Here is a 15,569-nt window from a genome sequence, read left to right as displayed (position 1 = left end):
GGATGGCGGTTACAAGTCATTAGAAGACAAAGGGAAAAATGAATAAAAGAGAAATACTTGACCTCTCAGCCTAAGTTTACACATATAAATCCTATTTTCTGTGGATCTTAGAATATCAACAGACATCCTCTAATTTAAGTCGATTGTTGGAGAAATATGATCAAGGGGACAATTCCACCAAGCTAGCTTTTTCTTATTTTTTTTTTTTTCTCCATTTTGATGGTTAGACCCAAGAAATGAAAAACACAAGTCAACAGATCAACAGATTCTTAGCAAAATAATGTTATCCTTCTTTGACAACAGAATTAACTCTGTCAAGCATTTGAAGGCTACACATAGTGATCCCCTGAATGTACATGTGATAAAAAAAGAGAGAGAGAGAGAATTTAATCTCAGTACGTGTAATAATAATAATGTATAAATGGGAAAATTTTACCCATATCGAATCTATATGGACCTGTACTGCAAATATATGAAATTTCATGTGAACCCACTATCATTTTACACTATGAGTTCATATAGATCCAGTTTAGACAATATTTATATGTATATGTGTGTCAATGCGAGCGGAAGAACTAGCTGGGCTTCAATATCATGCTTGCAACTAATCTGCTGTTCTTTTATTGTCCTAATAGAAAAAAAGCTGAAGATGAAAGAAATGCCAAAAGCCTAATTGCAAAACCTTTACATTAAATATTTTCCCAATGGTTTTCTTCATTTAGAAAATGGCTTAACCTCAAAAAATAAAAATGCACAAAAAAAACCTATGTGGAGTAACAAACATTGTAGCTAAAACTCCAAATATTTTTATCTGCTATCCCTTTTAACCTTTATTGCTGCTTTCTATTTTCTTATGCTTCCCACACTCTCCGAACAATGTAAGTCCTCCGCCTCTGCATTCGAAAGAGCGAACAGGAGTCCTTTGCACCTTTTCAAGTACAGAAATAAAAGAACCTTACTAAAGGAGATAGACCTTTTATTGAACAGAAGAAAGAATGGGAAAAAGTTTTACCTTCTGTCTATGAGATTTATTAGCATTCCAACAGAAAATCCCACTGCAACCTCTGCTTGATGAACTCGATTCGTATCCCCTGCAGCGATAAAAGGAATGAGTTTAAGAGGAATCTAACATATTAATTCATTATCCGGAAATATGTTACCTTAATCAGTACAAGACTGACAGAGATGTTATGACTCAATTCTTTTTCACTTATATCAATAACAAGAGTTTTTCCAGATATTTGTAATTTGTGGTCTTACCCAATTGAGCGTGTCTAGCACATTTTCTCATAGTAACAGGATCACTATAACTGAACAAGTTTAGTTCTCCACAGAAGAACTCAACAGTAGAAAAAATTCTTACATTCCTTCTCCATGATGATCTTCTAACAAAAATTTATATAATCAAAGGGAAGTTCTGAAATTACTATGTACTATAATCTCTAACATGTTCCTCCATTACTCTTACATTAAAAAAAACCCATCCTTCTTTGGCTTCTGTTTGTTTCACAAAAAAAAATTGCATTTTTCGATGGTTAGAGAACGTAGGAAAATCGGTCAATAGAAAATATTTTTCTAATCAAAAAAGAAATTTAAATCATGTTCAGAGAAAATAACTTCCCTTTTTAAAAAAGGAAGTCATTTTTTGAATTTTAAGGAACTTATTAACACCACTAAACTTTCTAGACATAAATTTACTAACATTCTTTAATTTTTTGACATTGCAACTACCAATGGAAAATTAAGTTATTTTCTTGGAAAACATTTTACAAATAGAAGTGATTTTCTGCAAAACAAATGGAACCTTGGTTTTAATGCCAATATCTTCATTGTGATTTACATCTCTACTTGTGTCATCAGACTCATCACATTCTCAAGGCCAATGCATCAGAGGCAATCCAACTTCCAGCTATTATTTCTGCAGCATAGCATAGCAGCAGCATTAAGAAGACTATGACATTCTCTATGTTTCACTTAATACCTGACCTACACCCTTGCTTATGATTATTTTCTTCTTTGATGTACACCTGAGGAATAAGAATCTTTTTTTCCTGGGAATTTTTCTGCTAGGTTAGTGGCGTGTGTAAGATTTTGAAATACATCCACAATGTCCAAAAAGAAAGAGGCGAGAAGCTGATCTAACAAGTTCACCAAAGGTAAGGCAGGCTAGTTAGCTAAACATGTTCAAGAAACTAAAGTGCTGCAATTTTGTGAAGATAATGGCAATAAGAATAATGAATGAGAAAACAAAAAGTCATGACAGTTAAAAATAGATCAGCAAAACACTCACAGGCTTTCTTTGATTGGATTGTCCATAAAGTTGCTATCATGCAACAAGCTTGGAGATATTGGGTAACAATCAGGCCTTTTACCAATTTGGTCCTTATGGACCACCCTCTGATCTTCCATTTTCAAAACTTTGAGCTCATGATTTAGTTGATTTTCCAAAAGCTGAGATGGCAGTGGCAGATCCATTGAACTTGCAGGTTCGATTTGATTTTGATGATAGATGTCCGCTTGAGGCAGCACTTGATTCTTCTCAGGTTTCGGACCAATTAATGATCCCGGGGTGCCTTTCTCTGTAGCTTGTAGCCAGGCAGTTTCTAACCTCTGTATTGGTAATTCCTGCCTCCTCTCTTTCACATCACCGTTTTCAGCATTGGCTTCAGGCAGTAACTCTGTTGATATTAAGGATTTAAAATGATCTCCTGATCCTTCTTTCAGTTTGCCCTCCATATCATTAAAGATTCCTCTGGCCAATTTTGGGGATTCCTGTTGTGAATCAGTGAAACCATTTGCTTTCTTTTCCTGCTCAATTCCCAAAGTTGCTTCTGCCCGCTTTTGACCTTGTAATTCACTTTGATTCACACGGTTCATAGATTCCTCACCATCTGGCTCAAGGATGATTCTTACCTCTACATTGCATCTCAAGACCACTTCAATTGAATTTGTGATACTGCTCATAAACCTTTCAGCCCTTGCTTTAATATCTTCATCCGCAAATGCAACGAAAATGACCAAAGAACCTGCAAGAATAGTCATACAACTACATGAAACTCATGGGATAATGGGAAGGACTAGGGAGAGAGAGAGAACACTCAAGTCAGGCATTTACACACATAACGATCACCATTGTCAATGACACTTAGAAGGCCTGCCTTCAAAACAATCTTAGTTCTTGTTGCTTAACCTACTGCAGAAGCTATTCTATTTGACCATCAATTAAATATCAAATTTTCACTGCGTGTTTAGATTATCTTTTGGCAGCAACAAAAGCTTAGATAAAAGTAGTAGTCAAATCAATCTATATTGACCAACATAGAAAGTTCCTAATTAGGAGGATTTAGATTTTTGAGATCCTAATTAAGCTTGATTATAGGAATTTTATTTTTATTGTAAATATTCATAATTTGTGTATAAATACTCAAAGCTCATAAAGATCAATTCAATTGGAATAGAATGAAAATTTCACTCAAAATTCCTCATGGTATCAGAGCTTTTGCCTGATTTAGGGTTTCTATTCAATTTTGGACTTTCAAAACCCTAGGCAACTAAATTTGGTACTCACCTACCTATCTAGACCCATTTTTCTTCATCACCGCCTACCCCATTAGAGCCGCAGCCCCTTCACCGGCCGTCTGCCAGCCTCTGGTGACCGAGATCTCGGCACGTGAGCTTGTTTCCGGCATAGATCTTCATGCTCAGACCTCGTTGCTGCCTCTGGACCTCTCTTTCCGGCCTGTTCATGCTGTTTCTTGCTGGATTTGGTATTGATTGGGTGTTTTGTTGGTGTGGGCAGCCTCCTATTGCCTCTTGCAGTTGTTTGGCTATTCCTTTGCTTTTGTTGCTGCTCTCTATTAGGGCAGTAGCAAAAAGTATTCTTTGCTAAGAAGGGTATTCATTGAGCATTTGTTTTAGTTTGATTAGGTATTTGTTTTAGTTGGGCAATCTCTTTTCCATTGCTGCGGTTGCTTTGTTGTTTTTTTTTAACATGTTATTCTTTGATAGTGCTCTATAGATTATTAATTCTGGTGCAAATAGACACATGACGGACTCCTCTAAATACTTTCTTAATTACCTTTTGTGTCTACAAAAGGACACCGTCAGAATAGCCAATGGTTATTTTGTTTCTATCTTTAGAACCGAACCGATTGTTTGTACTTTCAATATTAAGCCATCCTCTATTCTCCAAGTTCCTTGTTTCCAGTTAATTTTTTATCTATTAGTGCTCTTACCAAAACTCTTAATTATAAAATTGATTTTTTTCTGACCATTGTGTTATTCAGGATCTTCAAACTGGAAAGAGAATTGGATATAGTAGACTACACGATGGCTTATATATGTTGAAAGGGAATCTAGATTTGAATTCACCTTGGACCTTTTCTGGAAGAAATCATAATGTCAACCAGAAAATCATACAGTGGCGTCGATAGTTAGGACACCCATCTTTCTTTATTTTAGAGAAACATTATCCTAATTTATTTTTCAAGACTCAATGTGGTTCTTTAGTTTGTGATACTTGTGAGTATACTAAGCATACAAGAACATCTTATCCCTCCAGTAATAATAGGAGTACTATCCCTTTTGTGACCATCCATTCTGATATTTGGAAACCTACTCAAATGGTCTCACTATCTGATAATCGTTGGTTAATTACTATTATTGCACTCACATGACTTGGGTTTATTTGATAAAGGCAAAGAGTGATTTAGTTTCTAACTTTCAATCCTTTCACAAGATAATTTATACTCAAGTTGGTACTAAGATAAAAGTTTTGAGAACTGATAATGGTACAGAGTATATGGATAGTCATTTTTATGCTTATCTAGAGTCTAATGGGATACTACATTAAACTAGTTGTCCTTACACTAGCGTCCAAAATGATGTTACTAAAAAAAGAAATAAGCATCCGTTGGAAGTAGTCTGATCTCTCCTATTCACTATTAACCTTCCAAAAACCTATTGGGGAGATGCAATCTTAGTCGCAACTTATTTCATTAATAAAATGTTTCTCAAAACTCTCACCTTTACAAGCCTTTTAAAAGTGCTACAAGGGAAAAATGATTATATTGTTTGGTTGCAAGTGTTTTGTTCATATTAGGATAGGTAGAAAGCTCGATTTGAAGGCTCTTAAATGTGTATTATTGGGTACTCTCCCACACAGAAGGATTATAAGTGTTATCACCCTCCATCTAGAAAATACTTTGTCAGTATAGATGTTACGTTTAGAGAGACTAAATCTTACTTCAATACTACTCTACCACCTCTTCAGGGGGAGGACAATGAGAGAGAAGAGATAATTCTTAGTCTTATAACTCTAGAGCGTTTTACTACTACACTGGGAAAGACTATTGGTGATTAGAAAAAGATAATAGGACATTTGAATAAACCAGATTTAAGGAGATACTCAAAAAGAGACACATCAGAAGTAGAAAAAGCCATTGTGCAGCCTACTCAGTATCATGAATCTTCCTCTTCTCCATCTGGTGAATCACCTCTTCAGAGGAAGGAAAATGAGAGAGGAGATGATTCCTAATCTTATAACTCTAGAGCATTTTACTCTATAGGAGACTACTATACAGAGAGAGACCATTGGTGATTAGGAAAAGATAATTGAATGTTTGGATAAATCAGATTTAAGGAAATATTCAAGAAAAGACACAACAGAAGCAGAAAAAGCTATTATGCAGCCTACTCAGTATCATGAATCTTCCTCTTCTCCATCCGGTGAGTCAACTATAAACCTTGAGCCCATTAATGATCTAAATAAACCAATTGCTCAAAAAAAATGAGTTAAATCTTGTACAAAATACTCTATTTCTAACTTTCTCTTCAATGATTCTTTGTCTCTATCCTATAGAGCCTTTGATTTGTCTATTTTCTTTGTGTCTATCCCATAGGATTGGAAGGAAGCACTCAAAAAATACCAATTGGAAGGGAGAAATAATTGAAAAAATGAAAGTTTTGGCTAAAAATGAGACCTGGGAGTTGGTATCTCTTCCACCTAGAAAAAAGCTAGTTGGCTACAAATGAGTGTTCACTATGAAACACAAAGTAGATTGATCGATTGAAAGATTCAAGGCCAGACTAGTTGCTAAGGAGTACGCTCAAACCTATAAAGTGGATTACCAGAAGATATTTGCCTCTGTTGTCAAAATGAATTCAATTAGAGTTTTACTATCTTGCGCTACCAATCTTGACTGAAATCTATAGCAATTTGATGTGAAAAATGCATTCCTCCACTGAGATTTAGAGGAGAAAATGTATATGGAAATTCCTCTTGGGTTTGCTGATGAAAAAACACAAGGGTATGTAGGCTAAAAAATGCTTTGTATGGGTTGAACCAGCCACCCAGAGCTTGGTTTGACCAATTCAGCAGAGCTATGATCTCCTTTGGCTATCAACAGAGCTATGATTTCCTTTGGCTATCAAAAGAGCAATGCTAACCATACTCTATTTATCAGACATCACAACACACAACGTAAGGGTAAAGTTACTCTTCTCATAGTCTATATTGATGACATAGTAATGACAAGGGATGCCACTCATAGATGACTTGACTGAAAAATTTTTTGGCTCAGGAGTTCGAAATTAATAATCTAGGAAAACTTCAATATTTCTTAGGAATCGAAGTTGTCAGATAAAAAAAGGAATTTTTATTTCTCAGAGAAAATACATTCTTGATTTTTTAGAAAAAACTGATATGTTAGGCTGCAATCCAGCAGAAACTCCCATTAAGAGCAATCACAAGCTACAAGTAAGGATTGGTGAATAAGTGGATATTAGCAAATATCAGAGGTTGGTAGGCAGACTAATTTATCTTTCACATACTCGACCAGACAAAACATATGCAGTCAGCTTAGTCAATTAGTTTATGCATATCCTCGTGCGCCTCATATGCAAATTGTTTTTCGCATTTTGAAGTCTACTTCTAGAAAAAGTCTACTATTCTTTAAACAAGGTCATCTTCGCATATGCGCATTCCCAGATGCTGGTGGGCTTGATCCCTTGATGATAGGAGATCGAACAATGGTTACTGCACACTTGTGGGAGAAAACCTTGTCACTCGGAGAAGCAAAAAGCAAAGTGTATTGCTCGATCAAGTACTGAGGTGAAATATAGAGCGATGGCACAAGTTGTTTGTGAACTCCTATGGCTGCAAAAATTGTTAGAGAAATTAAAACTATTGGAGAGGGGCAAACTGCTCTTGTACTATGACAATAAAACTGCTATCAGTATAGCTCACAATCCGGTTCAACATGACCAAACGAAACATATAGAGATTGATCGATACTTTATTAATTGAGATTAGATCATGTGACTTCCGATGAACAGTTAGCTGATGTATTTAGCTCATCAACAAGACCTATCACACCTTAATTTTTAAGTTGGGCATACGTAATATCTATGCACCAATTTCCAATTTGAGGGGGAGTATTAACCAACATAGAAGGTCCCTAATTAGGAGGACTCAAATTTTTAGAATCCTAATTAAACTTAATTATAAGGCTTGATTATAGAGATTTTATTCTTATTGTAAATATTCCTAATTTAAGTTGATTCTTTGTATATAAATATTCATACATTGTAAAGATCAATTTAATTGGAATAGAATTAAAAATTTCAGCCAAAATTCTTCAATCTACAAATACAAAAATTTTCAGAGAAGCAAGGTATAAGATAGGGATTCTGGAATAGTGGAAAAGCTAAAATAAATCCATCTATTCAATTCCTTTCTATGTCAATTTACATGCATGTCCATTAGATCAATATATTTAGAATACAAATACGGCGGTTGGTTTCCTTTGTCATTGAGATCCATGATGAAATAAAGATTTAAAATGTGAGATTGCAGTGACTTGATCATTGTTTTTTGCAACTCCATAACATGTACTAAAAGTCTAATACGCAGCTTGAAAGATGTACACTGTGCCAAATACTAACTTGGCTGCCTAGTTCTCAAATACGAAAAAGACATACCAATTTCAAAATATGAAGGTGTAACTAGAAAGGACTATGATTCATACAACAGCAGAATAAGAATAAGAATAACTACAAAGGACCTCTAGACATGAGTGTGATTCTAGATTCTATTTGACATTTTTTATTCATGGAAAACATAAATGGGTAGTATCTTAGTTTTGTGATTGAAAATTAACTTAACATTATAGTATACAACAAATCTCAAGAAAGATCCATCACTATATCAGTTTTCTGAAGGAATGAAAAAATAACTTGGCCCTAGTCTCTACTATATGCAATACAATTGGGGCGGGGGAGAAGAAGCCAGCTCTTTACTTTGAATTCTCATCCCACAACTCCAGTACCTGGGAATCACTAGCTAGCAGTTCTCAGATACTGAAAGGTTGACAAGACAGATCCAATATTACAAGATCAAAAAGAATGGTACAGAGAAATGGGGATGAAAAGGAGAATAACATGCCTTCTGATTGCTGTTTCATTACTGAAAGGTAACTGGATGGTATAGAAAAATTATGGGCATACCTTCAACTTCAGAGATAGAGAAAAGTTTTCCATGAGCATGTAGCAGCTGCCTAAGTGTATTCGAGTGACAATTTGCAATACACTTTTCCCAGATGTGATCCAACTTATCAGAGTTTCTGGCTCTCTGTAGCAGATTTCCGACCAGTTTGTCATCCCGTGAGGCAGAAGAGTTAAGGCTATCCATTGATTGACTACGAGGGGGCTTAGAGCTGAAACCACATTCTCTTTGGTGGCTGGAGTTTTCATTTATAGCTTTATACAAGGAAGCAGGCGAACTTGATTTACGAAGCAAATAATGAGCATCTGAGTTATGCTTGTGAATAGTTACTTCTCTAGAAGTACTTGAAGGATCATCCTCAGTTGTCCTCGAGCTCTGTCTTCTACTGCTGCTTGACTGAGTAAGATCTGGTGAAGGCACTGAACCAAGCTGTAAAAGAGTTGCTGTGAACCATGTCGAGCTGTCACTTGAAACTCGTAGCTGTTTCTCAGCCTCTGATAGAAGCTTCAATGCATGCTTCAATCTCTCCATTTCTGCTTCATTCACTAAAAATAAAAAAATAACAAATAAATAAATCCAAGATGCCATAGCAAATACTTAAGTAAAGAGAGGGGAAATTCCCACTGTGTATGTCTACAGTTATCTTTATAGTTCATATGCATTCTTGGAAATTAGGAAAATTTGTCAACACACCATCACATCACCAGAGTTCTGTTAAAGACAATGTTAAAACAACAAAATGTTCCAGCTCTGGGCATAGATCTACATTCATTCAAATCTGACGTAGCCTTTCCCAAGAAGAATATATATACAAGTAATGGGGCTTGCTGCCAGCTATACTACAACCACAACAACAGAACAATAACTAAAGATGGCTTATATACAGTATTTAGCCAGGCAATTAAAAATCTTTATATTTTCTCATCACATTTGAGGATACTCCTGCAAGCTGAAAATTCACATAGTATTCAGTCAGGTGGTTAAAAATATTTATCTAATATGTAAATTAAATTCACATTGTTTTCCATCTGCATTCATAAATCTCATTTGCTGAACTATAAACTTCAACGTCACCTAAAATTCTTTCCAGTACAGTTTTAGAATTAAGAGGTCGGTACTCACAGCTTCGTCCACCAAATAATGAATTGCTATATTTGGCATCAACAACATTGTAAGTTCCAGCAATGATGTCCATAATAAGGCTGGCCAGTTGGGACACCAAAACCATGGGATCAACACCAGAGTCCATTAAATTCCTGGCCCTCTTCACTGTTTCTGCTGTGTCTGAAGACATAGACAACTTCAAAAGTTCCAGCAATTTTTCATCTGGGACAACACCCACCTGAAAGAAGCAGAAGGGCATATGAAAAATAAAACCTTTCATCTACACTGTAGAAAAAGAGCGAAAATTTAATTATTTAAGTAATTATTCTTTGCCCAGTAAATATCAGAAAAGTGAGTTGAAAAAAGATAAATTGAGGTAGAACAAGTCAACTATGGATAGGTGGATAGAACTCACAAGTTCATTTACTAGAGATGTAGTTATCCTCTTCCCCAACAAACTCAACTGATCTAACATAGTTTCTGCATCTCGAAGTGAACCGTCTGCATTTAAAGCAATCAAATCCAATGCATCCAATTCAACATCTAGATTTTCTTCGGCAGAAATTCTCCTCAACCTTGCCACAATATCTGCATCCTTAATTTTGTTAAATAGGTACTTCTGACACTGTGATTGTATCGTACGAGGCACATTATCAGGATCAGTTGTTACAAATATGAACACAACTCGTTGTGGTGGTCCTTGAAGAAATTGGAGAAATGCAAGCCACATCTTAGCTGGCAGCAAGTGACACTCATCAATGAGAAAAACTTTGTAATGAGAAGAGCCTGTCAGGGGCCGCTGTGAAAGCTTCTTCAAAAGGTTCCTGACTTTATCAAATCCCTTCTTATTGCTGTCATCAACTTCCCATAGATCCCTAGTCTGACCAGAAATGAAATCGGCACACTCGGTGCAGTACCCACATGGCTTTGTTTCTTCTATAGACCTACAATTTAACGCAGAGGCAAAAATCCTGGCTGTTGATGTTTTGCCAGTCCCTCTGGGACCCTGGAAAAGATAAACAGGGGCAATTCTTCCCCTGGAAATAGCATTTATAAGAGATTGAACCACAATGTTCTGCCCAATCACTTCACCAAAGAAGAGAGGATTGTACTTTTGACTCAAACATAGAATATTTTCCAGTGTACCTTCCTCTTCTCTATCTCCATTGAGAGCTACAATCTCTAGTCCATCTTGACTCCTACAACTAGACCATCTCCTCCCATCCAGTCTACTCAAGGCCTCCAAATCGAGCTCTCCAAAGTTGGTAGAGAGTTCATCATCACTATGACCAGTTCCAATAGATGGCCCTCCTCTGCCATCAATATCTGTAAGCAGCGGCAGAAGTCCTTGGGAACTTCTGGAAGCAAGTCTTCTCTTATTTGAAGCAGATGATGAACGCCAGCGCCTATGATACATCGACTGATTACCACACAAAATGCTAGTCCCTTTCCTCCTTATAGAGTCTGAAAGGGAAGGAGAGCAACAACTCCCACATACCCCTCTATGTCTCGGTGTTCTTTTCAACCAATAGCAAGGAATCCCACATCCCTGGCGAACCGGCAAATCCAAATGGTCATCCACCTTGTCATCCCCATCATTCAATGAGGCTGTGGTGGCATCCCAAGATCCAACAGTGCTTGGGTTACGATTACAGTACCTATTATAAGAACTAGTTGACAATGCAGGTGTGCTATAACAGTAAGAAGAGTCCTCTTTTTGGCAATTTCTCAAAAACTTAGATGGAGAATTTGACAAATTCTTATGCTTATGTTTTATTAGAAAAGGGGATGCCCCTGAATTCTTTGTTAGATCCTCAGAATTACTATACTCTTCAGTATCATCAGATTGCTCTACAGAGTCTTCCACTCTTACTCCTAAACCTAAAGCCATTGAAGGATGACTCTTGAGCAGTCTTCTCAAATTCATCTCTTTTTGTTGATATCTAGACAAAATATCCAAATGGGTGTTAGTTTTCTTACATTTTTTCTTGATCCCCATTGCCCTATTCATTGAACGTGAGACAGGATTTGCACCTCTACACCTGAGAATCGTTGAAGAAGACCTACTCTCGCCCATGTAACTGTCACTCTTGGAATCTGCAGCATTCCTTTCATCGCTCAAGCTATCATCGAAACTTTCTTCAATTGAACGAGACTCATAGTCTTCATCAGCATCATTTCTTGGCATTGCACTTTTCTCGCTGGAGGATTTCTGAGTCTTCCAATTATATAGGAACACTCTCCTTTCTTTCCCAGTATCCCTGAAGTGGGAATCCAAATGCGAATTACTCCCATTTGGGATTACATTCTCATTCTCAAACTGTTTCCAAGCAGAAGCAGAAGTGGAAGAAGCAGCGGCAGCAGCTAGAGTTTCAGCTGCTGCAGATCTAGACGAAGTAAGAGGCGATTTCCACGAAGAGGTAGTTGCTGGATCGCGCAAAACTCGAGCTGCTTTTCTGATTTGAGTAAGTTCCTTCTTCAAATGCAATCTACTTGGATCAGAAACTCTCATTTCTGCCATTTTCCTTTCTATATTTCTTTGTTGTTCTGCAGCAACCTTATCAAACGGTCACTACGAACACTACCTCAGCAAGAAACACATTGAAACTGAAAAACGCACAAAGAGAAAACCAAGAAAACTTCCTTTACAGCACCACCTACATTCCCATTTCATTTGATCAGACAGCTAAACACTTAGAAAAATATATCCTTTTTTACATAAGCAATTAATAATGATTGAACCGAAGCATTTATGGAGGAGGTGGCGGTGATGCTAATGGAGAAAAGTAGGTGTTTTCGAGAGTATACGGATAGGGAAAAGGGCAGCTCTGACAGGAGTTTGGCAGTATGGCAGTGTTAATTACCTGAACAGAAAGTGGGGCTTGGAGAAAGAAAACTCCATGAATTACTGAATGTGGATATACTTGTATCTGTGATTTTCCCCTTTTTTTTTTTAAATTTCTTTTAACACAGACTCTCTCTCTCTCTCCCTGTGATTAGGGTTCTGTTTGGCGCTCCATGTGAAATCTTTGAAAGCTTGAAGCTTTTGGGTTGGTGTATATGGTTTTGAAGAGAGGGAGGGCGAAGGATGTATGGTACATTGGGAATTAAAAAATAATAATTTATAATTGTTTCTTTAGAGAAATTAAAAATATAATAATTCAAAAATGAATAAATAAATAACAAAGTAGCCTATGGTAGAAAGGAGAGATACTCGAGTTTCAAGGCAGTAGTTCCCCAGTTCATGCTTTCTTGTCTTGTCTGTTTCTGTTGTAGTCATCCCTGTCTTTTTATTACCTTCTGATTTTTCTTTTTTTCCTAATTGAAACATCATTAGTAATGTTGATGAATATTGAAATAATTAGAATAAGCATTTGGATAGATTTTTTTATGGACTATCATAAGCATAATAAGCATGTTGTGGCTGTGGGATCTGCATTCGTTAAAAAATATTATTAAAAAAATAAAAAAAATAATTCCATTCACCGAATTAAATTAAATCAGATAGATTTAATTCGATTTAATTTAAAAAATTATTATTATCAAATTGAATTAAATCAGATTTATTCAATTTAAAAAATTATTTTTAATTTAATTTTAATTATTTAAATTTAATTTAATTTTAAATTAAATCAATAAAATATTTAATTCTATCAATATTTAAGAAAAATTATTAAAATTTAGTGTTACGTTTAGTATTTTAGTGTGAGGGTAAAAAAAAATATTTTTTTTTTAAAAAATCATTATTTTTTATGTGGTTAAAAAATATTTAAAAATATTATTTATTGTTTTAATTACTTATAATTAAAATTTATTAAACTTAATTTTTAAATCAGTTATTTAATTCTTTCTATTTAATATATTTAAAAGAGTTTTTTTTTTCCAACACATCAATGTCAAAACAATTCCAATTGTATTATGCATTATTAATTGTGAATTTCTTGGTACCAACTAAATCTTTTCATCATAAATATTCATATTACATATTAGCATGTATTAATATTTTAAATTATAATATTCATAAATTCAGTCCGGTAATAAATACATTTTAATAAATTTAAGATATTTTAGATTTTATTCGTTTGATTTTTTATATTAATTTTTTAAAAAAAATATTTTAATTAAATTCTAATAATTTGATAGTGACTCCTAATCCCACATTCCACCTTTAACATATTTTACAAGAGTCTTATAATAAATACAACTTTTTTTACACCATAAATACACGTAAAATTCAGTGACAGAACAATTATTATAAATTTTTTAATTATTTTAAATAAAAAATTAATAAAAATAAAAATTAAATTAAATTAAATTTTTATGAATTTTTTTATTCCAAATGAGGGATCAATTTGTAATTTTTTTTAGCTAAGAAAAGTCTAAATAAATAATGCATTTATGCAAATGAAATTCATCATCAAGAAAAGGGTGAAACTAATTAAAATGAAAATAATTTAATTTTGGTTGGTAATAATTATAATTATTAGGGCAGTTGATTTAGGAACTTTTCCTTTACAGTCTACAAGATTTGAAAAAATAATTAAAAACAGCATAGTTAGAAAACACAAATGCCCCACAAATAAATGAAATGACCAAAGTAGAAGGAATTATGGAAAAGTTTATATATTGATTTTTTAAAATTAAAGATGAAAAATAGAGTCCTTAACTTCTTTTTCATTGAGCTGTGAAGCTCCCAAAAAAGTTTCTGCTGTCAGTTTAGCCTTTAATTGCGCTCAAAACTTCTAGGCTTTTTTGCCTAGGCAATAACTAAATTTTTTAATATTATATTAAACTTTTTTTATATATTTAAATTTTTTATATCTAATTGGATAAATAATTTTAAAAATTAACTATAATTATAAAAATTAGGATTTTGTCATATATAATTAGAAGTTTTTTTCCTTTAAAATCCAATAAACCTTATTAGATAATATTTTATTAAATAACTGCCAGTTTTTTTATCTTGAATGAAAAAAAAAAATTAAATTTCAGTGTTCTCCTTTCATGTCTTTTTCTCCCATGCTTGAATCATTTGACATGGTTAACTTCATTTTTATTTATATTTAAATTAATATTATATATTTATTTTCATTGATTTAGCGATTTTCTTTTATTTACCAAAATTTTCACTGTTATTGATTTATTTCACATTTATTTTATTAAAAATTTTATACATCTTTAATTTACAAGTTAATTTACTTGTAATATTTGATAATTATAAGTTTTGAATATTCAGGTTATAGCTGAACCTATTTAGAAAAAATCACATCAAACTCTATTAAGACCCAATATATAAGTATAAACTTTAGAATTCACTCAAACCGACCGAATAGAGTTCAGATTTATATGTGGAAGGTCTAACTCAATTATCTTGATGGACCTGCAAGATAATAAAATTTAAAATATTCAAAATCGTATCTACACGACGTTGGATAAAATTAAATGACTGTCTGATCATAAAAAATGATATAGCATATCTGTATGTACGTTGAGCGTGACAATAACGGAAAATATATACATAGAACAGTGGTTATACGTAATTGATGAAAAAAAAATAAAGAAAAGACAAATCAAACTAAACTTATCAAAATATATTTTGATCCTATTCTTTACCGGATCTCAGACATATTGACCATATCTGTAACACTCTGTAATACCCGGCTAGTTCAGGCATCGGAATTCCTACCGTCCGGTGGAATCTTGATGTCGGAGTTGTCTAGAAGGGTAAGAGTGCAGGTTTTCTAAAATGGTTTTAAGTGTTTTATGGTTTTGAAAGGAAGGGAATGAGTTTTGAAGAGAAAAAACCAAGGAGGCAAAATGCAGGTTCGGCCGCCGAAAGTGCTATAGGTTCGGCTTCTGAAACTTCACGTTAGGCCACCGAACGTTGCATGGTTTTGTATGCAGTTTCGGCAGCCGAAGGAAGGGCGGTTGGCCACCTATTTAAGCCCCGTTGACTGGCCAT

General features: G+C 34.4%; 1 protein-coding gene across 2 annotated transcripts; it reads right to left on the bottom strand.

Annotated features, from left to right (window-relative positions):
- Positions 1 to 660: 660 nt before the first annotated feature.
- Positions 661 to 12,689, bottom strand: LOC110616622 (protein STICHEL). Of its 2 annotated transcripts, XR_002488232.2 has the most exons (7): positions 10,023 to 12,689; positions 9,626 to 9,845; positions 8,506 to 9,048; positions 2,291 to 3,026; positions 1,805 to 1,918; positions 1,013 to 1,091; positions 896 to 928 (listed from the first exon to the last, which is right to left on the bottom strand). XR_002488232.2 is itself a non-coding variant. In XM_021759053.2 (6 exons), the coding sequence occupies exons 1-6, from the start codon at positions 12,126 to 12,128 to the stop codon at positions 824 to 826; spliced, it is 3,789 nt and encodes a 1,262-aa protein (XP_021614745.1). In that variant the 5' UTR covers positions 12,129 to 12,688; the 3' UTR covers positions 661 to 823. The 2 variants fall into 2 exon arrangements, 1 of the variants encoding a protein (XP_021614745.1); XM_021759053.2 differs by lacking the exon at positions 1,805 to 1,918 and having other exon boundaries at positions 661 to 928; positions 10,023 to 12,688.
- Positions 12,690 to 15,569: the final 2,880 nt, after the last annotated feature.

The sequence above is a fragment of the Manihot esculenta genome, chromosome 6, assembly GCF_001659605.2.
Source record: "Manihot esculenta cultivar AM560-2 chromosome 6, M.esculenta_v8, whole genome shotgun sequence".
Taxonomy (NCBI): domain Eukaryota; kingdom Viridiplantae; phylum Streptophyta; class Magnoliopsida; order Malpighiales; family Euphorbiaceae; genus Manihot; species Manihot esculenta.
The sequence above is the reverse complement of the archived record's forward strand: the minus strand, read 5'-3'. Positions and strand labels throughout refer to the sequence as shown.

Excerpts from the sequence above, each read along its gene's own strand:
- LOC110616622 (XM_021759053.2), bottom strand. The coding sequence starts at position 12,128 with ATGGCAGAAATGAGAGTTTCTGATCCAAGTAGATTGCATTTGAAGAAG. Across the intron at positions 3,027-8,505 it reads CTCTATCTCTGAAGTTGAAG|GTTCTTTGGTCATTTTCGTT; the intron begins GTATGCCCATAA and ends CTATTCTTGCAG. Across the intron at positions 929-1,012 it reads ATAAATCTCATAGACAGAAG|GTGCAAAGGACTCCTGTTCG; the intron begins GTAAAACTTTTT and ends GTACTTGAAAAG.